Source organism: Heloderma suspectum, chromosome 15, assembly GCF_057233095.1.
Source record: "Heloderma suspectum isolate Gila_16-S chromosome 15, 16-S_ref, whole genome shotgun sequence".
Classification (NCBI taxonomy): domain Eukaryota; kingdom Metazoa; phylum Chordata; class Lepidosauria; order Squamata; family Helodermatidae; genus Heloderma; species Heloderma suspectum.
Window position 1 is genome coordinate 16,661,718 of NC_139472.1, and position 22,830 is coordinate 16,684,547.

General features: G+C 48.3%; 1 protein-coding gene across 1 annotated transcript in view; it reads left to right on the top strand.

The window, feature by feature from the left end:
- LOC146335411 (arylacetamide deacetylase-like 4) overlaps positions 1-20,922 on the top strand; it is a 34,196-nt gene extending 13,274 nt beyond the window's left edge. Inside the window, exons 2-4 of the mRNA XM_084822248.1 lie at positions 6,610-6,826; positions 10,436-10,499; positions 20,142-20,922. Coding sequence (XP_084678374.1) covers positions 6,610-6,826; positions 10,436-10,499; positions 20,142-20,922 — 1,062 coding nt within the window. The remainder of the gene's footprint in view (positions 1-6,609; positions 6,827-10,435; positions 10,500-20,141) is intronic.
- The last annotated feature ends 1,908 nt before the right edge of the window (positions 20,923-22,830 follow it).

Below are 22,830 nucleotides of genomic sequence, written 5' to 3' on the forward strand. Positions count from 1 at the left end.
CCAGGGAGTCAGTTGTGCAGAGGGGTGGACGGTACACGAGCAGAATCCCCAGACTGCCCTTTGGTCCCAACCTCCAGTACATGCACTCAGCAACCTTGGTCTCCTGGAGAGGGGGTCTGGTGAAGACCAAGGACTCTCGGTAGATAACAGCCACTCCCCCTCCCCGATCCCCAGCCCTCGGCTGCTGTGCATACAAAAATCCGGCTGGACACATGGCTACAAGGGTTGGAGCAGCAGCCTCGGCCAGCCAGGTCTCCGTAATACATGCCAGGTCTGCGCCCCCATCCAGGGTCATGTCATGGATGAGGGAGGTTTTCTGGGTAACAGACCTGGCACTGCAGAGCAGCAAACGAAGGCCAGAAGATGGAGTCACGCCTCCCCCAGCCATCCTTTGGCTCTGGACAGGCCTGGAGCAGGGGACAGATACTACACATCTCTCCCTTATTCCCCTTGCCTGGCATGGCTGGCCCCTAGTGCTCAGCCAGCGCCTGCCGCCCAGCCTCGGTATGTTCTGGCCCCCAACAGTCCCCACACTGCCTCCATCAGGTGGACACATGCCCCCTCGCTCCCACCTATCAGGCAGGCTACTCACCCCTAAAAACACAACAAAATCCCGCAGAAATTAAAAACAAACAACCAATTAAAAATCCCCTTAAAAATAATGCCAGGCAGGAGTCCACAGTAGTGATAGTAGTGGTGGTGGTGGTGGTGGTGGTGGTGGCAGCAGTGCAGCAGCAGCAGCAGCAAGCACGCCTCTTCCCCTGTGGTGGCAGCTTCTCCTGCAGGCCCTGGCTCTCCCAGGCCACCTCAGCCAGCCAGCTTCTGTAGCCCCTCCAGGAAGGGGCAGGTGGAAGCAGCACAGCTGGCTCGGTACCTGGGGGCCTGGTCCTGCAGGGACTGGCGGTCTGCCAGGCAGAAGCCCACAGGGAAGACCTGGTGTTGGTGGCGGCGGCAGCGGCAGCAGGCCCAGCAGCAGCAGGCGCACCTCTTCCCCAATGGCGGCAGCTTCTCCTGCAGGCCCTGGCTCTCTCACACAAGGAGGCATTAATCACCTCCCTAGCCCAGCCAGCTGCTCCCTCCCTGTTAGTTTTTATTAGCCAAGAGGGGCAAGGATCCAATATGGAAGTGGTTGCATGAACCTGCCCAAGCACCTTGTCCATGCCCTGGAGCTGTACCAACTGAAGCTCCTCCAACAAAACTGGACAAGCCTGTGCTCTGGATACTTCACTAGATTCACCTGCAGTAATGCTGGAGCCTAATCCCAGTGGATGCAAGAGATTTTATTCTGGAAGTGCCTAGCCAGTGCATTATAGTGGGCCTCAGATGGTTCCGTAGCGACCATAGGCCCACAATGTGAAAGGCCCTGGACAACCCTAAAAAAGCTCCACTGGGTGGCATATATGGAAAATTGAATAGAAGCAGTGATTCCCCCCCCCCTCTTGCTAAGGTCACTGCCTTTGAATATATCTGGCCATAGGCATGCACCAGGGTTTGATTGCATCCACTAGGAGTTTTTATCCACCTGCACTCAAACCACCTCCTATTTTGTTTCATCATTCTCAGCTCTGGGGTATATCATGGAGTCGTATGAGCTCTACTCCAGAGTGGGCACTCAGGAGTGATCGTGTCAACCACCCAGGTCATGTCTGCATTCCACAGGTTGACCAGGGCTTTGACAGGAATGCCAACCAAATAAGCCAGAACACGCCACCAGCCCTCTGGAAACCATCCAGATCCATTAGCCTCTGGGGGTGGACCATCTTAAAAGGGCCCCCATCCTTGCAGGGGGGAAAAGTTGCTGTATGTCCAAACCTCAGCAGGCAGTGATCTGACAATGACAAAGGGAATGTTACAAAGTCCCCCACCTTTAGATTACCATCTACTACCAGGGGTTTCTAAGGGTTATGACGTCAGTTGGTCTCCGTTTGGAGAAAAGCATGGCAACTCTCTGAACTTAAGGAGTAGGAGGGGAAATTCTCCCCCTTTCCCATGGGGCCTCGGGGTGGAGCTGCTGATGTCAAGCCAAACGGTCTGAGCACCTCAGCTCACCTCGCACAACCTCTCGCTTGAGCCTGCGCCTGAGCCTCATGTCTAAAAGCTCCAGTTGTCCCTCCCTTTCCATGCCAGGGTCAGTATTGCTCCCAGGAATGTAAGCGGGGGGGTCCCCCTCCAGCTGTGCCTCTGAAACCTGAGAGGGTTCCTCTCCCTCAGACTCTATCTCCTTCTCAGAATCAGAACTATTTTGGGACTCTATGGGCTCAGATCCAACCCTGACAGGTGTAGGCACCCAATTCCATCTGGGAATCTGGTGGAACCCCCCTCTGCTCACACCCCTCAGCCCCGCTCGCCAAGCCCCTGCCCCCGCTTCCCCCTGCCCATGCTCACTGAGCAGCCTGAACTCTCCCGGGTGGCTTCATCGAGCTCTGCTGTTGCCATTTTTTGAAAAAAGGCGATCACAAAAATGTGCATATTTGGGAATGCACACCTTGGCATATGTGAAAATGTGTATTTTTTGCAAACGTGCGTATTTTCATATGTGCGCAAATTCACATTTTGAGAAAATGTGCATTTTGTGCAAATGCAAATATGCACATTCGCAAAATGCACATTTTTGCGCACGTGCAAATATGCACATTTTTGTGATCGCTGCTTTATTTTTCACAAAATGGTGACAGTGGAGCTTGATGAGGCTGCTGGGGTGAGTGTGGACTGCTCACCAAGTGTGGGAGGGGCTTGCAGGTGGTCCAGGGACTGGCGAGTGGGGGCAGGGACTGGGCAGGCACCCAGAGAACCTGGACAGGAGTGGGTTTGCACATCCTTATCCATGTCCAGTTGAGAAAACCAGGTCTAGAGTATGCCCCGCTACATGTGCTGGGGCAGTGACATATTGGGACAGTCCCATGGCTGTCATGGAGACCATGAAATCCTGTGCCGCCCCAGACAAGGTGCCCTCAGCATAAACATTGACATCCCCCAGATCCTACAGTCTGGGGGACCTCAACGGCACAACTGAGACTACCTCCATCAGCCCACCTGGGGAGTCTATTAAGCAGTGAGGTGGGTGGTACACCAACTAGGGATGGCGGAGAATTCCGCCATGGATTTCAGTGAGGCCGAATGCCAGTGCAGTTCCCCCAAAATCCGTGGCGGAACGGCCTGCTGGCCCCCCGCCCCCCCCGCGGATCCCCCCTGGGTCGAGATTTACCTGGGGCGGATGTTCTGGATGGCAGCGGCTCCAGCAGCCGCTCCGGCTGTGGCAGCGGCTGGTCTTTGTTTACGTAGGCTAAAACGGCAAATAAAAAAGGAATGCAAATAGCACCCACTGCACTATTTGCGTTCCCCTTTTTTTGCCGTAATAGTCTTATGTAAATATTTACATAGGCTAAAACGGCGAATAAAAAAGGAATGAAAATAGTGCCCACTACGCTGTTTGCGTTCCCCTTTTTTTTGCCGTAGTAGTCTACGTAAATATTTACGTAGACTAAAATGGCCAAAATAAGGAACAGAAATGGCGGCCGCCATAGCCGCTGCCATTTGCATACACCGTTTTGTTTGGTTGGGTTTTTTACCCAGATGTGATAGGCTACATAAAGACTTACGTAGCCTATCATGGCTCTCTTGCTGGACACAAATGGTGGCCGCTATGGTGGCTGCCATTTGCATCTGCACCAGCCAGTCCGCAGCCGGAAATCCGGCTGCAGACGGCCCTGGCCTGGCCGGCTGCTCCGCGGAGCCGCTGCGGAGCAGAGCCGGCTGTCGAGGATTCTGAGTGGGAGGACCAGATCACCTCCCCCCCACGTCGAGGTTTCCAGGGGGAGGAACGGAGAGCCTCCCCCCACGAACAAAATCTGAGAAAAGGTAAGTCACTTTCATACATCTCTCTTCCCAGAGGCATCAGGTTGGCCTGATCCAGCATAGACTTTTCTTATGATCTGATGTCAAATAAACAAATTTGACAAACAAACGAACAAATAAATAAATGGACAAGAATCTTTAAGGCTGCAATTCTATGCATGTTTAGACAGAGAAAAGTCCTGCAACACCCAGCATGCCTCAGCCAACATGGTTGGATGGGGAATGCCGGGAGTTGTAGGACTTTTTTCTGTCTAAACATGCATGGGATTGTGCCCTAAATAATGCATTTGACTATTACCCAAAAGACTAAAATTTAACTTAATTACTATAAGATACCTAAAGAATGGTATAAAGAGAAGACAGACAGGTAAGGAAATAAGAAAAAAAATCCCTAGGACTACATGAACAGTTGATAAAAAAAGTCACAGGGGGCAGGGTCAGAGGGAGAGTGATGAGACTGACATATATCAAACTTCCTCGTAGTTTAGAGAGCGGTTGTCCGTGTACCAATTTAAGCTGCTGATAAAATCAGGAAGTTTTTCCCAGGAAATGTGATGCTTGGGTGGGATAGTAGAATTTTGTACACCCTTTGGAACTGTATATATTTTTATTTGCACATTTTTCAAATGTGCAGACATTATTGAATGTGTTTGGGGGTGATGGAACACATTGCAAACTCAGAAATACTTGGATTTTTTTTTATTATTTACTGCAAATTGTATTTCAGTCAGTGTTCAGGTCTGGGAGTGGGAATTGGGTAAATCAGTTTTTTTAAAAATAAAAAATAAAAAATGGGGGATTGCATTTATCTCACAACCCTAGTTGTGACCTGTTTATGTGGATTAAGGTTGCACATAACCAAATTGTGAACGCAAAGGATGTGACAGGGGAGAATAGGCAAGAAAGTACCTTCCCTTCCTAAGGCTGCTTTAGCAATAAGAACTACGTAATTGCTATGTGGCTCTACTGATGATTAGGTAATTAGTGCATAGCCGTGGCATTGCTGCAGCCAGGAATTCCTGCTTCAGGGAACCTTATCACTTTCAGCAGGCTCAGCCACACCTAGGGATGCTGTGGAAATTCAAGATGGACTAAAATGAGCTCGGATTTCCAAGAACCTCACCTGCACAATCTGCTGCGGAGTGCCCCCCTCAGGCCGCAAGGAATCCATGGGCTTTCAGATGATTTTTTTTTTTTTTACTTTCCCAAAATTTACACATACAAATTCGTAGGAAAATATATATGTTTCTTCTGAGAAAGTGTTGAATGGAATGGGGGAGAATATGCTAAATGTGAAGTACTATAGTCAATTAAGGGGCCGCGGTGGCTTAGTGGTTAAGACGCTGAACTGCAGACCGGAAGGTCGGCAGGATAGCAGATCAAGTCCCGAGTGCTGCGTGATGGAGTGAGCTCTCGTCTTCACTCCCAGCTAGGGATGGCGGAGAATTTCTCCACGAATCTCCGGGAGGCCGAATGCCAACGCATTCGGCCCCCTGAAATTGGTGGTGAAATTCTCTGCCCCTCCCCCGCCCCCCCTCCGGGATGGGGCTTACCTCTGTCGAATGTCCCTCTCGGCGGCATGTCCCGGCGGCATTGCGGCGGCGTTGCGGCGGGGGCGGCAGCCGGTCTTCTGACCGGCTGCCACCGCCGCCATTTCCCCGTAAAGTTTTTGTAAAAAAAAAAAAACACGTGATAGGCTACGTAACGATTTACGTAGCCTATCACGGCTGACTTTGAAAATCTGACTTTGAAAATTTTTTTTTCCATTACTTTTTTATTTCGCGGCCGGGGAGACGGGGCGCTCCCCCCCGGCCAGAATTTTGGCTGCGAGGGATGGGGCGCCTCCCCCCCGGCCTGAATTTCAGCCGGGAGGAGCAGGTTGCCTCCCCCCCACCAAGAATTTTGGGGGGAGAACCGAAGCGCCTCCCCCCCACCGCAAAGCAAGCTGCAGGACCAGGTAAGGGATTTTTGTCCATCCCTAGTCCCAGCTTCTGCCAACCTAGCAGTTCGAAAGCAAGAAATTGCAGGTAGATAAATAGGCACTGCTTCGGCAGGAAAGGTAACAGCGTTCCGTGCACTTCAGTGTTCAGTCATGCTGGCCACATGACCACGGAAGCGTCCTTGGACAGCGCTGGCTCTTGGGCTTAGAAATGGAGATGAGCACCACACCCTAGAGTCAGACACGACTGGTTGGGGACACCTTCACCTTTACCTTTTTATGGTCAATTATGTAAACACTTGCATAAACACTTAGGGAATTATTTGAGTATTTTTCCAAATGACCCCATCCCCTAAGAAATATTTGCATCTGTCTCTGAGCGGACAATGGAACAAAAGGCACCTGACAATCTGCGAAACACAGATGGAGCAGATTTTACGCAGTCCGTACATCCCTACCTGCGCCTGCCCTTGATTGTCTTGGGCTGCAAAAAAACAGTACAGCTAAAAACAAAATCAATGTAACAGTATAGGTGACTGGACCTGCTCTAGTGCTGCAAAAGATGTGACCCACTTGTAGTGATTGACCCATAGGTTCTGATTTTCCATGTGCTTGAAGAGTCCCCTATTTTTTGTCATTTCAGGCTGGCTGCAAAAGCGGGAGGGTTCTTGAGCCAGTGGTTAGGGTTAGGGTCACCATATATATCTGGTGGGCTGCCTTTCATGTTTAATGACCACCTCAAACTAATTTCTCATACTTCTCCCTCTCTCTCCCCTCCCCTTTTTCTCTCTTTTTATTGTTGTCGTTGCAAACAGGGAGTAATTTTAGAGAAACTGGGACTGTACAATCGCATACATTTTTTACGATTTGCAGCACAAGGATTACCAGCCTGCAGGGATTCCTCACTTCTCATTCAGGACCAGAACTTTGATGAGGTGCCAGTGCGGGTATACCAGACTAAAAAACCTACCATCGCAAAACAGAAAGCTGTCGTTTACTTCCATGGAGGGGCTGGTATTTACGGATCCATTGGTAAGTATAAACTCCGTGTTTTAAGTGGCGACTGAACAAACACTTAGGTAGGGTGTTCTTATTTAATTAAGTAAAAATTGGGAACGCCCTCTTCACTGATTTTTTATTTTTAATTTTTGGGTGAAGTTCAGTTTTTCATTGAAAAAAGTAGGCTACCATGGGGATTGGGAAGCTTCTATCCACCTTCCAGGTTCACAGGCTTTTGTCTTCATTCACAGCCTGGTTATGCTGCTTTGCCTAAATTGTTAGGGCTTCTGTATTCTATTTCGCTGAATGATCCCAACCAATCAGGGATCAGAGCTTCTTTTTTTTTGAGGTCAAACAAAATCATTCTGTCACCCTCATTCTGATAGGGAGGGAAGAAGGAATGTGTCCACATTGTTCAATATCCCATTTTTGCTACACTGTGCTGGTGGTTTTGTTGTCTTCAGAGAGTTATTGCCCTAATAGGAGAACTTTATTCTTAGGGCCCTGAAGAAGGTTGTCATGAAGTGAAATGTGTTAGGCATTTTGTTGTTGCACAGGAATGATTAAAGATTCATTTTCCACTGATATTTTGAAGCTCTTCTTCTTCCTCTTCCTCTTCCTCTTCCTCTTCCCCTTCCCCTTCCCCTTCCCCTTCCCCTTCCCCTTCCCCTTCCCCTTCCCCTTCCCCTTCTCCTTCCTTAATTTGGTTATGTCGCCCACCAGCACTGCATGTGGCAAGGCTTTGTTTCACCTAGTACTTACACATAACTAGTTTGGGCAAAATGTTCCTGGGAGATGTGCATTTGGATATCCATCCATTTGAAAATAATAGCCCAAAGAAAGGTGACATCTGGATTTGAGTGTGCATTCTGGATACAAATGTTATCCATTCTATTATTATTTCTATGGAATGCCTATACATATACATCAAAAATACATATCCCCACCCCATATTACTCCAATGAGACACCAATGCACAACAAGATCAGGGAAGGAGGTATATTCTCACCAGCACCCACACCACTGCAAACAGTTCTTCATCTATTTGCAGCTACGGAATCAAATGAGTTTGGATTTCTATGAATACAGCACACCAATTCTGCAGCAGAATGGCTGTTCCTGATTCACACGGATTCCATGGACTTGCAGACCTTTTTAAAAAAAAACTTTCCAAAATTTCATGCAAATTTAATCATAGAAAAATGTCCCCCCCACCAAAAAACAAAGAAAAAATGTGCATTTCCCCTTTATGCTAAAGCATTAAAATACACACGTTGAGGGAATTTGTTCATGGAGGGGGGATATTATTCATTTTTGGTGGGGGGGGTGCGCATTTTTGCTAATGCAAAGTTGTCTATTAACTAGTGGATGATGGAACAAAAGGCATCTGATAATCCATGAAATGCAAGTGGAATGGATTTTAGAAAATCTGTACATCCCTATTTGCAGGAGGGTGCAAAAATGGTTAGAAATGGGGGAGGGCATGCATGTCTCAGGAAAATGCTTCAAAATTCACGTCTTCCCATTTTGGCTCTGCACTGGAAAATACATGAAATGCCAGTATGCCACTGACAATGTTCATTATCACTTTTATCTCAAATATAGAGAACTGCACACTTACATAGAAGCAACTGCCATTTGTGTTCCTTCTCTCCTGTGAATTAAAGCTGAGAAGAATTCCATCACTCTCGGCCTCTCTGTCTCTCTCTCTGTCTCCATCTCAGTGTGTGTGTCCTTGAAGATGCCCACCAAACATACCTCTGATGAATGATACAATAATGAGATAACTTTGGTCATTTTGAAGCCTGTGCAGACAAGTTGTAGGCCCTATAGTTATTATTTTCTGTATAAAATTCAACCTTGGGCTATATCAAGACTGAGTAGACCTATTGATTTCATCAATAAATCTGGGTCCAAGCTACCATAAGCAAGCTTCCTAACGTTACGTCCACTCAGAACCGTGTGGTTCAGTACTAGGGCGCTTCATGCATTTGGGTAGCATTTTCAGCAGGGTCAAACTATTCTCCCCACCTTCCCCACAACTCTATTGTTGTCTCAGTTTGTCCTCTGCAAGGACTTGTGACCTCGACACCCCTTGTAGAAGTTCCCCGAAGCCTGCTGATGCCTCCCTCTTGTGCATCGGTGGTGCACGTTTGGTGATACAAGCACTAGTGCTCACACCTGGGCTTTGAACATGAGGCAATAACCATGCACCATGCAACAAAGTCCTTCCGTTCAGGGTTCCAGCCCCTCCATCCCATTTGTCAGGATTGATTCTGAGCATATGGAGATAGTTAGCAGTTCAGACTCAGAAGGCGAACAGCCAGGACCGGGGGAGGCATCTTCCCAGCCAGTTCAGATATGGATAGGCATGCTTCTCAGGAGGCTAGCACCCAGATGGCTGGGCCTGAAGCCTCCCCCACCTCCTCTGTGAGAATCCAGGAGGAGGAGGAGAGCTCGGGGCATGACCTGAGGGATGCTAGACTGCGGCACAGAGCTAAGCAAGAAAAGCTAGAGGCAGAGCTCAGATGGTCGACCCTGTTGGCGATGCATGAGGGTCAATGTAGGGGAGCATCACTGAAAGGGAGGTGGTTCCCTCCCTATGTTATTCTAGCCATCAAGTCCCTGTTAAAACTGCTGGCAACATCGTAGCTCCCATTTGGATCCCCTGCCATTATTCCTTTGTAGCCTGAGAATCTTCGGGGATTTTCATCTGTAATGAACCTGTTGATAGTGACTTAATGGCGTGAGACTGAAGTCTCTCTTCTTGTCTGTGTGCATGAGGAAAGTGGGGGCCAAGAGAACACGAGACCATTTCCCCGTCCTCTCCTTTGCTTTCTATACCCAGCCCCCCGAAATGGCAGTCAGAATTCCACATCCACTAAGTATGCCCAGCCATTGGGCTGGGTGGGTTAGATGGGTTTTGGGGGTAGAAACATTGGTGCCCAATCCCAGCTGTATTAAAATCTTGGATCCCCCTATTGATTTATATGGACTCTCCCTTCTGTCACTTGGGACATTTTAAAAAAGTTTCTGTGAAACAGGAAATGACCTAGTCTGATAATGGGATGGTTGTCTCTATACTTTTTTTATATTTATGTATACTTTCTTCCATCCTTCATTCCTATCTGCTCCATTCCATTCCACCTCCCATGCTGTTTTAATCATCCCCTCAGCATTCCATGGACACTATCTTCCTTGGGCTGTTTTGGCATCTCCCCCCCCACACTTCTTTTGTACTTTTGAAAACCACAGGGCTGCCTGGAGTCTGCTAATATCCCCCCCCCCAATGCATAGCTTTTTCTATTTTGACTGCATAAGGGACAGCACTCAAATAATCAAATTGGAATTTGAATATAGCATCATCTTGGAGTCTGAAACAATTCAAACGACTCCAATAGTTATAGGAGGAGAGAAGTGGTGGGACTTTGGCAAAGTAATGACAGGAATTCTTGGAATGGGAGAAAAGCTGGAGACAGCACACTCATGGATGCAATATCTATGAGTATATCCACAGTGCCATGTCAGTTGTGCTTCACAACTTGCTACGGGCTGTAAACAGACCAACCCCAGAACCAGGAAATGGTTTCTTTGCTTGTTCAATTTTTCATGCATCCTAACTTGAAAAATGCTCACTTTCAGATGTCTATGAAAGAATTCTGCAGTATATTGCCAAAGAAGGCGATGCTGTGGTCGTAGCTGTTGGGTAAGTGCCATCTCCACACTGCTATTGCCCCCAAGAAGGCTGGGCAGAAACCTATCCATAGGGATGTACGAAAATTCCGCCACGGATCTCGGGGAGGCCGAATGCCAGTGCATTTGGATCCCCGAAATTGGTGGCAGAATGGCCTGCCCCCCCCCCGGGACGAGACTTACCTTGGGCGGATCTTCCTGGCAGCGGTGGCTCCGGCGGTGGCTCCGGCGGCGGTTTGGCAGTAGTGGCTCCAGCGGCCAGTCTTCTGACTGGCCGCCGCCGCCATTTCCAGTTAAAAAACAACAACAACGTGATAGGCTACGTAAAGATTTACGTAGCCTATCACGGCTAGGTTTTTTTAAAAAAACTGTGATAGGCTACGTAAATGTTTACGTAGCCTATCATGTCTGACTTAAAACAAAAAACAAAAAAACCACGCATACGCAAATGCCGTTCCTTATTTTGCGTTCCTTATTTCAGCACGTCTTAGTCTATGTAAACATTTACGTAGACTAAGACGGCGAAAATAAGGGCAACACAAATAGCGTAGCGTCCACTACGCTATTTGCGTTCCCGTTATTTTCGCCGTCTTAGTCTACGTAAATGTTTACATAGACTAAGACGTGCCAAAATAAGGAATGCAAATGGCAGCGGCCATGGCCGCTGCCATTTGCGTACGCACGTTTGTTTGTTTTTAAGTCAGCCATGATACGTTACGTAAACATTTACGTAGCCTATCACGGCTGACTGCAGGGACACAAACGGCGGCGGCTATGGCTGCCGCCATTTGTGTCCCTGCTAGCCAGCGGCCGGATGTCCGGCCGCTGGCGGAGCCGGCCTGCAGCTCTGCAGAATCTCTGCAGAGCACAGCCGGCCGGCCAGGATTCCGGGGGGGGGGGGGGATGGAACGCCTCCCCCCCAACCATAAACATAATCCACGAAAGGTAAGTGCCTTTCGTACATCTCTACCTATCCACCGCTTTCCTGGAAGTTTTCTTCCCCTGCCAAAGGTGCTTCTGTGTTTCTCCCACTTTCTCAGTGCTCTTTAGAATTTCTTTTGAACTTCTTGTGGTGGCACTTTTGAGCTTCTCTTTTCATTGCAAAGTAGCTGTGGGTGTCATTTTGTTTTATGTTATCCTTCAATCTCTCCAATGCTCCGTGGCTTCACCGGCTTCTGCATGTCCTGATCTGAAAAAGCCCCATGGGAGGAGTTGCTTCATGACAATGAAGGATGTTGCAAAAATCTGCTTGTGTCTTGAGTCTCAATCATTTCTTGCTGCCCCCCCCCCAGACACCAGTCCACAGATCCCCATGCTTGCCCTATTCAGGGATTGGACCATTTACGCCTTTAATTTTGCATAAATGGGGCTATTCTCATCTCAGTCACCATTTTATGCAGATGGCAACTTATGTAAATAGCGGAGCCACCATTTTTATACAAAATGGCGGCTCGCAGGTTGTCGGGACACCATGCACGATTTGCCAGGCACCCACAGACCACCCAGCAACTCATGCAGTGTGCCGAATAGGGGCAGGTGACTGGCCGGCTCTGGTGAGCAGCACGTGAGTTCACCCATCCCTAATGACATCTTCCCCTTGTCTTTAACTGAAATATCAGAAGTCAGGGAGGTTACAGACTAGGGATGGTGGAGAAATCCGCCATGGATTCCAGTGAGGCCAGATTCTTTAGAATCCAACCCCCCGGAGTCCGTGGCGGAATGGACTGCTCCCCCCCGCCACCCCGTGAAGCCCAGTCGGGACAGACCCTACCTGGCGCTGGCCAGTCTGGGTCCGTCATCTTCGTTCCACAGCCATCCGCTGCCAGGTAGGGGTGAACGAAAGTCACTTACCTTTTCTCGCAGCTTTTTCGCGGTGGGGGGGAGCGCTTCGCTGCTCCCCCCGCGAAGTTCAGGCCGGGGGGGGGAGGCTTCCCGCCTCGCCCGGCTGAAATTCAGGCCGGGGGGGAGGCTTCCCGCCTCGCCCGGCCGAAATTCAGGCCAGGGAGGGGGCTTCCTGCCTCGCCCGGCCACGAACACGGAAGTAAAAAAAAAAAAAGTCCCCTGATAGGCTACGTGACGATTCACGTAGCCTATCACGGCTAGATCTGGAAAGTCAGCCGTGATAGGCTACGTGAATCGTCACGTAGCCTATCACGGGTGACTTTAAAAAAAAAAAAAGCGCGTACGCGAATGGCGGCCCCCATAGGGAGCCGCCATTCGCGTTCCTTATTTAGTTGCTGTAGTCTACGTCAATGTTTACGTAGACTACGGCGAAAATAAGGGCAACACAAATAGCGTTGCCCTTATTTTCGCCGTAGTCTATGTAAACATTGACGTAGACTACAGCGACCAAATAAGGAACGCGAATGGCGGCTCCCTATGGGGGCCGCCATTATCCGTACACACTTTTTTTTTTTTTTAAAGTCACCCGTGATAGGCTACGTGACGATTCACGTAGCCTATCACGGCTGACTTTGCAAATCTTGCCGTGATAGGCTACGTGAATCGTCACGTAGCCTATCAGGGGACGGGGTTTTTTTTTTTCTTTCATTGCAATGGCGGGGGCGGCAGCCGGTTGAAAGACCGGCTGCCGCTCCCGCCCCGCTCGAACACCGGACGAACCGCCAGCCGGACCCACCGCCAGGAGGGACATTCAGGGAAGGTAAGTCCCGTCCCGGGGGGGGCGGGGGGCGGGGGGGGCGGAGGATTTCTCCCCGAAACTTGTTCGGGGGGCCAAACACGTTGGCGCTTGGCCCCCCAAAGTTTCGGGGAGAAATTCTCCGCCATCCCTACTGCCAGGCTGAGGATGCAAATGGTGTCTGGTGTAGCGGGCACCATTTGCGTCCCTGCCCCTGGCTTTGATAGGCTATGTAAATTTTTACGTAGCCTATCATGGCCAAGGGTAGGGACGCAATGGCATCCGCTACGCCGGATGGCATTTGCATGGCAGCAGATGGAAGTCCAGCTGTGGACTGGCCGGGCTGGCGGCTCTGTGGACTCACCATGGAGCGGAGCCGGCCGGGGAGGATTCTGGGGGAGGGACGGATCACCTCCCCCCCCGCTGACCCCTTCAGCGGACTGGTAAGTGGGTTTCATACACCCCTATTACAGACTGCTGGAGAGATTCTTGTACAATGAAAGACAGGCTACACACGAGCCTTGGCCACCTCGTAACTGAATTAAGCAGAAGAACCCAGCACTCCATCTACAAAAATTTCACCTTTTTGTTTTTTTCTATCTGCAAGCAATTTCTTTTTCCAGCAGATTTAATGACAATTGTTTGGAATGTGGAAAATGTGAAAAAGGTTTTGGCTCAGCACTAGGTTAGGGATGCTGGAGAAATTTCGGAGGGACTAAAATGAGCTCAGATTTCTAAGAATCCAACTTGTGGAATCTGCTGAGGAGTGACCCCCTCAGGCCACGCAGAGTCTGTGGACTTTTGGATGATTTTTTTTTTTACTTTCCCGAAATTTACACACATAAATTTCTTATATATTCTTATACGCCCACTGCACTATTTGCATTCCCCTTTTTTTTTCGCTGTAATAGTCTACATAAATATTTACATAGACTAAAACGGTGAAAAATAAGGAACGCAAATGGCGGCTGCCATAGCTGCTGCCATTTGCGTACGCCATTTTTTTTTTTTACCCAGACATGATAGGCTATGTAAAGACTTACGTAGCCTATCACAGCTCCCTGGCTGGACGCCAATGGCAGCCGCTATGGCAGCCGCCATATCCATCCCCACCAGCCAGTCCGCAGCCAGAAATCCAGCTGCGGATGGCCCTGGCCTGGCCAGCTGCTCCACGGAGCCGCCGTGGAGCAGAGCCGGCTGGCCAGGATTCCGGGGGGGAGGACCGGATCGCCCCCCCCCCGCGTTGAGGATTCCGGGTGGAGGGATGGAGCTCCTCCCCCCCAACAAACAAGATCTGTGAAAAGGTAAGTGACTTTCGCACATCCCTAAACAAAAGGCACCTGACAATAGGGATGTATGAAAGTCACTTACGTTTTCGATGAGGCGATTCGCGGTGGGGGGGAGGCACTCCGCACCTCCCTGCAAAATCCTTCTCCAGCCAGTTCTGCTCTGTGGAGATTCTGCGGAGCCGCCGGCCGGGGCCGCCTGCAGCCGGAAATCCGGCCGCTGGGCAACTTCCTTCCAGAAGAATAAGAAAAAAAAGTGTACGCAAATGGCGGCGGCTATGGCGGCCGCCATTTGCGTTCCCTATTTTTCGTCGATTTATCTTACATAAATATTTATGTAAGATAAAATGGTGAAAAAAAGGGGAATGCAAATAGTGTAGTGGGCGCTATTTGCATTCCTTTATTTTTCACCGTTCTAGCCTACGTAAATATTTCGAATGGAGAAAAATAAAGGAACACAAATAGCGCCACTATGCTATTTGCATTCCCCTTTTTTCACCATTTTATCTTACATAAATATTTATGTAAGATAAAACGGTGAAAAATAGGGAACACATATGGTGGCCACTGGAGCCGCCGCCGTTTGCATACGCATTATTATTATTATTATTATTATTATTGGCTTGCCGTGATAGGCTACGTAAATACTTATTTAGCCTATCACGGCAAAGACCAGGATGACAATGGCGGCTGCGGCAGCCGGTCGAAAGACCAGCCGCTGCCGCCGGACCCACTGCCGGAGCTGCCGCCATCCGGAACATCCGCCTTAGGTAAGCCTCGTCCCAGGGGTAATCTGCGGGGGGGGGGGCAGGCCTTTCCACCATGGATTTTGGGAGGTCGAATGCCGTGGCGGAATTCTTCGCCATCCCTACCTGACAACCCGTGAAACACAGATGGAGTGGATTTTACACAGTCCCTACATCCCTACACTAGATGAAATATCTCCCACACCAATCTCTTCTAGAAACAAAGCACTGGTCCCACTTATATTACTAACGAACCACAACTCCATCAATTTTATTCTCATCCAGTTTGGGATGGGGGAGAAATCTGCCATGGACCCTAATGAGGCTGGATTCCAAGAATCCGGTCCCATTGGGGCCCATGGCGGAACAGAGCACTCACCTCCGCCTCTGCATGGAATCCATCCAGATTGGATCCATCACTGCCTCGATCCTGTGGAGCTGGCCATCTGCTCTGCGTCCCGTGCTGTATTGCTGTAAGTCAGGCTCCAGACGCAAATGGTGTAGTGGGCGCCATTTGCGGCTGTAAAGTTGGTAGATTAGTTTAAATGCAGCCATTTACGGCTGCATTTAGGGTAATCTACCAGCCTTACGGCCGCAAATGACATCCACTACGCCATTTGCGTCCCTGTTTTTCGACGTGATGGGCTACGCAAATATTTGCTGACTCTGCAGGATCGAGGCGGAGCGGAGCTGGCCTAGACGGATTCTGGGGGGGAGGAACAGATTGCCTCCCCCCCCCCCGCGCACACCGTCATGGAACCGACGGTGAGTGATCACCCCTACCTCCAGTCAACAGTCCACTTGTCTTCTCTCCTCCAACAGCTCTTTTAAAATGAACAGATTCAATGAGAATTGGCAAAAAAAAATGCAGATGGGAAGGGAGCCACAAAATTATGAATAATGCCCTTGAACCACCTACGTGTAGCTAAAATGGAATTGTCTGGAAAATTGATTGTGGAATTTTGAAATGGTTAGATTTTTGTTAAATTTGGGCAGTACCAAGCTGGTAGCAAAGGGGCAGTTGTGGGTAAGGGACTAGTCCACTTAGTTTCCTCCTCTCCCCTGCAGGCAACCCATTGACTCACTGTCACCCTAGCCTAAGGTACTACAAAATAGCTCTAATCTAAGGATGCCAGAGGAATCCATCAGGCAGTAAAGTTTGCTGAGCTTTTTTCAGCTCCTCTCCCTGGACTGCGACTCACTTACCCAGGAGCCATCCCAACTCAATGCAGATTGAGTTGGGTCAGATTGCAGATATTCAGGGTTTTTTCCCCCCTCTTAAAGTGACATTTACACAAATTGCAGCCATGATTTGCATAATTTGCACAAATTGTAGCTGTGACATGCTTAATTTGTGCAATGTGCGTCCACAGTTTTGTGCGAACCGTGGGTGCCATTTCTGTAAACTATGTATATTATGGCCACAATTTCTACAAAGTACAGCTGCAGTTTGTGCAAATTACCCAAATCTCACCTCCAATTTGTCCAACTTGCGCCATTTGTGTAAATGTCGCTTAAAGGGGAAAAAAAAATGAGAAACATTGCCACATTCTGGGTAGACTATTACGGCGAAAATAAAGGGGAATGCAAATAGCGTAGTGGGCGCTATTTGCATTCCTTTTTGATTCGCCGTTTTAGCCTACATAAATATTTACGTAGGCTAAAACAGCGAAGCAAAAAGGAAAGCAAATAGCGCCCACTACGCTATTTGTGTTCCCCTTTATTTTCGCTGTAATAGTCTACGTAAATATTTACCGTAGCCGCCGCCATTTGCATACGCATTTTTTTTTTAACCCAGACATGATAGGCTACATAACTCTTTACATAGCCTATCACGTCTATGTAAAAAAAAAAAACAGATGAGACTGCAAATGGCGGCAGCGGCGGCAGCCGGTTGGAAGACCAGCTGCCGCTGCCGCTACTGCCGAAGCCACCGCTGGAGCTGCCTCCATCCGGAACATCCGCCCCAGGTAAGTCTCGTCCCGGGGGGGATCCACGGGGTGGCGGGGGGGTGGCAGGCCATTCCGCCATGGATTTTGGGGGGCCGAATGCCAATCCATTCGGCCTCACTGAAATCCGTGGCAGGATTCTCTGCCATCCCTACCACAATGCCCCACATCCTCAAAACTCCTTTATCAAAGAACAACTGCTCTTTGCAGGGATCGCTTTAGCTTCCACAACCAAATCCAGTAGTGAGTCTGGTCTTCATTTCACTTTTCATTTCATGAAGGGTGCAACTATATGCATGTTTACACACTGAAGAAGTCCTACAACTCCCAACATGCCCCAGCCGGTATGGCCGGCTGGGGAATACTGGTTGCTTTCAGATCTTGTTATGTATAAATAGGCATACAATTGGACCCTTATTGAATTTATGAGTCACTCTATAGACAAACCTCTCAGGCCAAAGTACATAAGCAATCCATCAATCAATACATTAATTAAACTAATGTAAAATACACATAATAAAACACATTAAGGGTTCAATCCTATCAAGATAGGCAGTCGAGGCAGGAGAGGCATGGGGGGGGATCATTCCTTCTGCACCTCTCCTGCCCTGTTATTTTCCGCTAGACAGCCGTTTTCAGCTGTCTAGCCATGGGGGGCTGACCGGGGGAGGAGGCTGCGTGTATGACACATAGGATGTGTTGTACATGCAGCTCCGCTCTCTGTGCCCTGGAACACCCCCAGCCCCACCCCTTTTCAGTCGCTCCACACTTCTCTTCTGAGTGCGGAGGATGGGGCTTCTCCACGCTGCCTCCGAGGCAGCACGGACATAGGGGGAGGTCAGTTTTCCGGGAACTGACCTCGGAGTGTGGGCTCTGAGGTCAGTTCCCAGAAAAAAGCATATCCTATGGCCCTCTAGACAGTGTCTAGCGGGCATAGAATTGCTCCTTAAAATACTGTTTTTAAGCAGCAACACAATTCAACATTTAAAAGAAATAAATAACCGAGCTAGGCATGGCAGAGAATTCCGCCACGGATCTCAGTGAGGCCGAATGCCAGCGCATTCAGCCCCCCGAAATCCATAGTGGAATGAAGCCCCCCGCCCCCCCCGCCCCACGAAATGGGCCCAGAACAGAGCCTACCTTGGTGGGCCAATCCGGTGCTCCTCGAATGGCATCTGCGTCTGCAGCCGCCATTCGCATCTTTGGAATAGCCGTGATAGGCTACGTAAATACTTACGTAGCCTATCACAGCTAATGTAGGGATGCCATTTGCGTCCCTGCTTTAGCCATGATAGGCTACGTAAATATTTACGTAGCCTATCACAGGCTGGCGTAGGGACGCAAATGGCATCCCCTACACAGGACGCCATTTGCGTCCGCAGCAGCCTGGCAGCGGCTGGAGGCCCCGCTGCGGGTTGGCCCGGCCGGCGGCTCCACGGCCTGGCCACGGAGTGGAGCCAGCCAGGCAGGATTCCGGGGGGGGGAGGAACAGAAACCCCCCCGTCGAGGATTCTGGGGGGAGGAACGGATCGCCTCCCCCCCACCTGCGGAACCCGGTGGAGCCAGGTAAGAGGGGTTTCATACACCCCTAGAAGCAGCTAAAAACATGGAGAAAATGACTGTAAAATGCCACGTCAAAGTTATTTTTTTTAAAAAAAGCAAAGACAAGTTAAAATATTTTTTAAAGGTCTGGGAGAATTAAAAGGTCTTTGCTTGGCTCTTCGTGGGGGTGTCCTAGCATCCAAAGATGTGCAGCACTTGCATATGATGATAAACGTACAGGGTATTTATTGCCCTTTAATCCAAAACAACCTTGACAGATGTTATGGACATGGAAGCAATGCATCCAAGAAGTGGGCTATTTGTCCTACTTTTCACGGCAGCAAAGTCCCAAACTGCAGTAAAATGAACAACTGAAAAAAAGCCTCTTACTATGCTAGGAAATATTAATTTTTTATACGATCTCACATGAGTTAAAGGCTACAGCTAACCTCCAGTTTAATGAGTTTCTATAAAATGGTATCCAAGTCTAAATGTGATTGAGTGATTGATTGATTGATTGATTGATTAAATTTCTATACCACAAGAGCTGAAGTTCTAACTAACTGGAAATACTAACTAGGAATACAAAAGGCCACGCAGATTCTCTTGAATACTACTTTATTAAGAACATAAGAACATAAGAAGAGCCCTGCTGGATCAGACCAAGGGTTCATCTAGTCCATTATTCTGTTCACACAGTGGCCAACCCACTGACATAGCTGTTGATGACACACATATTCATTACTCATATTCATTACTGAATACTTTATACATATATCCAAGGCAGCAAATCTTTTGCTCTTCCTAATTATTCTGATTTCTTTTTGTGATGCTTTTTTGGGGGGTTAATTTATATACTCTGCAATACAGTCAGACTTCGCCAGACTTAAACTAAACCCACTGAAATCAATGAGATATAAGTTTGTCATGTAAGTTAGTTAGATGTAAGATAGTCTGGACTGAACCCCCTGTTACTCTGAATTGTCCCCCACGTAAGAGGGATTGTATTGTCTCTATTCAGGACAGATAAAGGGAAGGACTTCTTCCCAAGGTGCATGGTTAAACTATGGAATTTAATACGATGTGGTGATGGCCACCAATTTAGATGGCTTTTAAAAGGGGTTCAACAAATTTCTGGAGAAGGCTGTCAACAGCTACTAGTCTTGATGGCTGGGTGCTACCTCCAGTACCACTGTCAGTTAGCCCATGTACACCAGTTGCTGGGGAACATGGGTGGGAGGGTCCTGTTGCAGTCATGCCCTGCTTGTGGGTTCCTGGTCACCAGCTGGTTGGCCACTGTGTGAACAGAATGCTGGACTAGATTGGTCTGATCCAGCATGGCTCTTCTTGTGTTTTTGTTTATTTAATTTTTAAAAAATGTCTAAGATAAAGGGTATTTAAAAAAAAATAAAAATAAACAAACAAACAGAAAATAAATTCTTCAGCATGTCACATCTGATCAAGAGCTATAGTAACTTTCTCTGTTCTCTTTAGATATCATCTTGGACCAGAACATCCCTACCCAAACCAGTATGCTGAATGTCTAAAGGCCACAGTCCACCTTATGAAGCACGCGGAAGATTATCATGTGGATGCTTCCCGTATTATCCTTAGTGGGGACAGCTGTGGAGCAAATTTTGCAACACGGGTTTGCCAGTTGCTGGTGGACAGAAAAGATCTCCCCAAAATTCAAGCTCAGGTTTTGATCTATCCAGGACTGCAGGGAATGGACTTTGATTTGCCTTCGTATCAACAGAACGTCAGAACGCCACTCTTGTGGAGGGAATTGGTTGCCTATTTCTGCTGCCTTTTCCTCAACAAGAAGACCTCCATTGGAAAAGACATCTTGGAGGGTTGCCACGTTCCTGAGGATGTGAGGCTGAAGTACCAGAAGTGGGTGAACGCAGACCTCATTCCTGAGGAATTCAAAGTCAGAGGCTACAAACCGCGAGAGCCGGGCTCATATAAATTCAAACCGAAGGTGTACGAAGAGATGAAGCACATGTTGGACGTAACATTTTCACCACTTTTCGCTGAAGATGCCGTCATCGGCAAGCTCCCACAGACGTGCATTTTGACCTGTGAGTTCGACGTGCTCAGAGATGATGGGCTGCTGTATAAGAAACGACTGGAGGACAATGGTGTTCCAGTAAAGTGGATCCACGTCGAGGATGGCATGCATGGAATGGGCATATTTTTTGACTATGGTATGCTGTCACTTCCATCATCAGAACGGCTTGTGCATGACATTGCAAAGGTTGTCAAAAACTTGTGAGGCAAAAACAAACTTCAAAGGAATTTCTCCAAATATTCTCCACTGTATTTATTTGTTTGGGTGGTGGCTGCCATCACACACGCACAACACGCACGCACGCACACACGTCAGTGCTCATGGTTTATTCTTACACTGCTCATGGGTGGTTAGACTACATGATGGATCTGTACATAACTCCTGTGTATAGCTTTTTAAAGAAAAGAAAATTGGTGCAGTGTGGGAAGGGCCAAAGCCCTTTAGAACCACATTATTTATTTACAGAGCAATCCTGGCCCGATGGCCTGGCAGCAGGGGGAGATCATATGATGGAGCAACCACCCTTCTAGTTTTCTTCAGCCAGGATAGGAGGTGGGGCAGATTTTTGTTTCATTTCCCCTCCCACTAACTCCAGTGGGAGGGAAATAAATAAGTATACCAACCCCAAGGTTGTAATGGCTCCGTGAATACCCTATATTGCCTTTCAGTATGCTCCAGACTTGAGCCCCTCTGTTGATCCTTGCTTACTGCTCTGGAAGTTCCCCCTGCCTTTTCTGGCCCATGCAGCTTCTTCTAGCTCCCTGGGATTGACAAGGGATTCCCCCAGGTCATGAAACCCAACAGGCTGAAGCCTGGCTCTTGGATCCCAAAGAGCCAAGAACCCTTCTCCAGCCCAGCAGGTCTTCCTGAACTCCCAGGAGACCGTGTGACCTCTCCCTCTCCAGTAGGCATTCAGGAAGAACTCCCAGTTGGAGAAGAGTCCTGGGATCCTGGAAGTGCAGGGAATGTTTAAAAAAAAATAGAAAGAAGACCCCTCAAGAATTGCCCACACTTAAAACAAGTATGTTGAAACCCTGTACCCCTCCCCAGAGAGAGGAGTCTCCAAAATCCTCCACCCCTCGCTGTGAAAGAGGCAGAAGAAAACACTGCCTCTTTCGCAGGGAGAGAAAAAGTTCCCCAGAACAGGAGACAGGATTTGGCACAGCACTAATAAAAAATATTTCAAATAAATAAATAAATAAATTTTGATGGGGGGGGGGGGGCTTTCCTATAAGTTATTTGTCCATCATTTGCTGATTATGATTCCTCCCTTGTTGAACAGTTTTAAGTGTGTTCTAAATAAAACAGAAGTTTTTAAAAGAGTTGTCCTTTCAAATAAATCGACTCTTTTTCCCTTCCGAAGTTTCCTCTTACAAGTATTTTCCCCTCTGAACATTCCTCTTGCATTCAGCTGAGAATCTTTTCCTTACTGGCGAGCTCCTTTCTTCTATGCCCACTGCTGGGAGTTGCAATAAAGGTTTGTGGATGGGGAGGGGGAAGAAGGGAAGAAGGACCTTGGGTAAAGCGTGTTAAAAAGAGCCCTGCTGGAGCTGAACGTGATCCAGCACAGTGATGTAGCTGCTTAAAAAATAATGAGCATGTTGCTTATAATAGAAGTATAGGGTCTTGATCCTGATAATCAATTGTTCTACTCTATTCTGTGTGTTTTAGGAGTATTGTGCACAGCTCTGCACCAAACACACCACACACAATGGCATGAATATAGTATGGGGAGAACTGGTTTGGCAGCAATACATGTGAAAAGGATTTAGGTTGTCTTAGTTGGTCACATACTGAACACTGATCTAGCAGTGTGATGTAGCTGCTTAACAAGATCAACATGTTGTTTGCAATTGAAGCATAGTGTCTAGATCCCCATAACTAATCGTTCCACTCTATCCTGTCCTGGTTAGGAGGATTGTGCCCGTTCTAGGTGCGGCATTTTAAGAAGAACGCTGACAAACTCTGAGGTGTCCAGAGGGGTGCAGCCAGAATGCCAATGGGTCTGCAAACCAAGTCCAATGAGGAATGGTTGAAAGGGCTGGGCATGTTTAGTGTGGAAAGGGGAAGATTAAGGGGGACGTGACAGTGGTCTTCAAATATCTGAAAGGC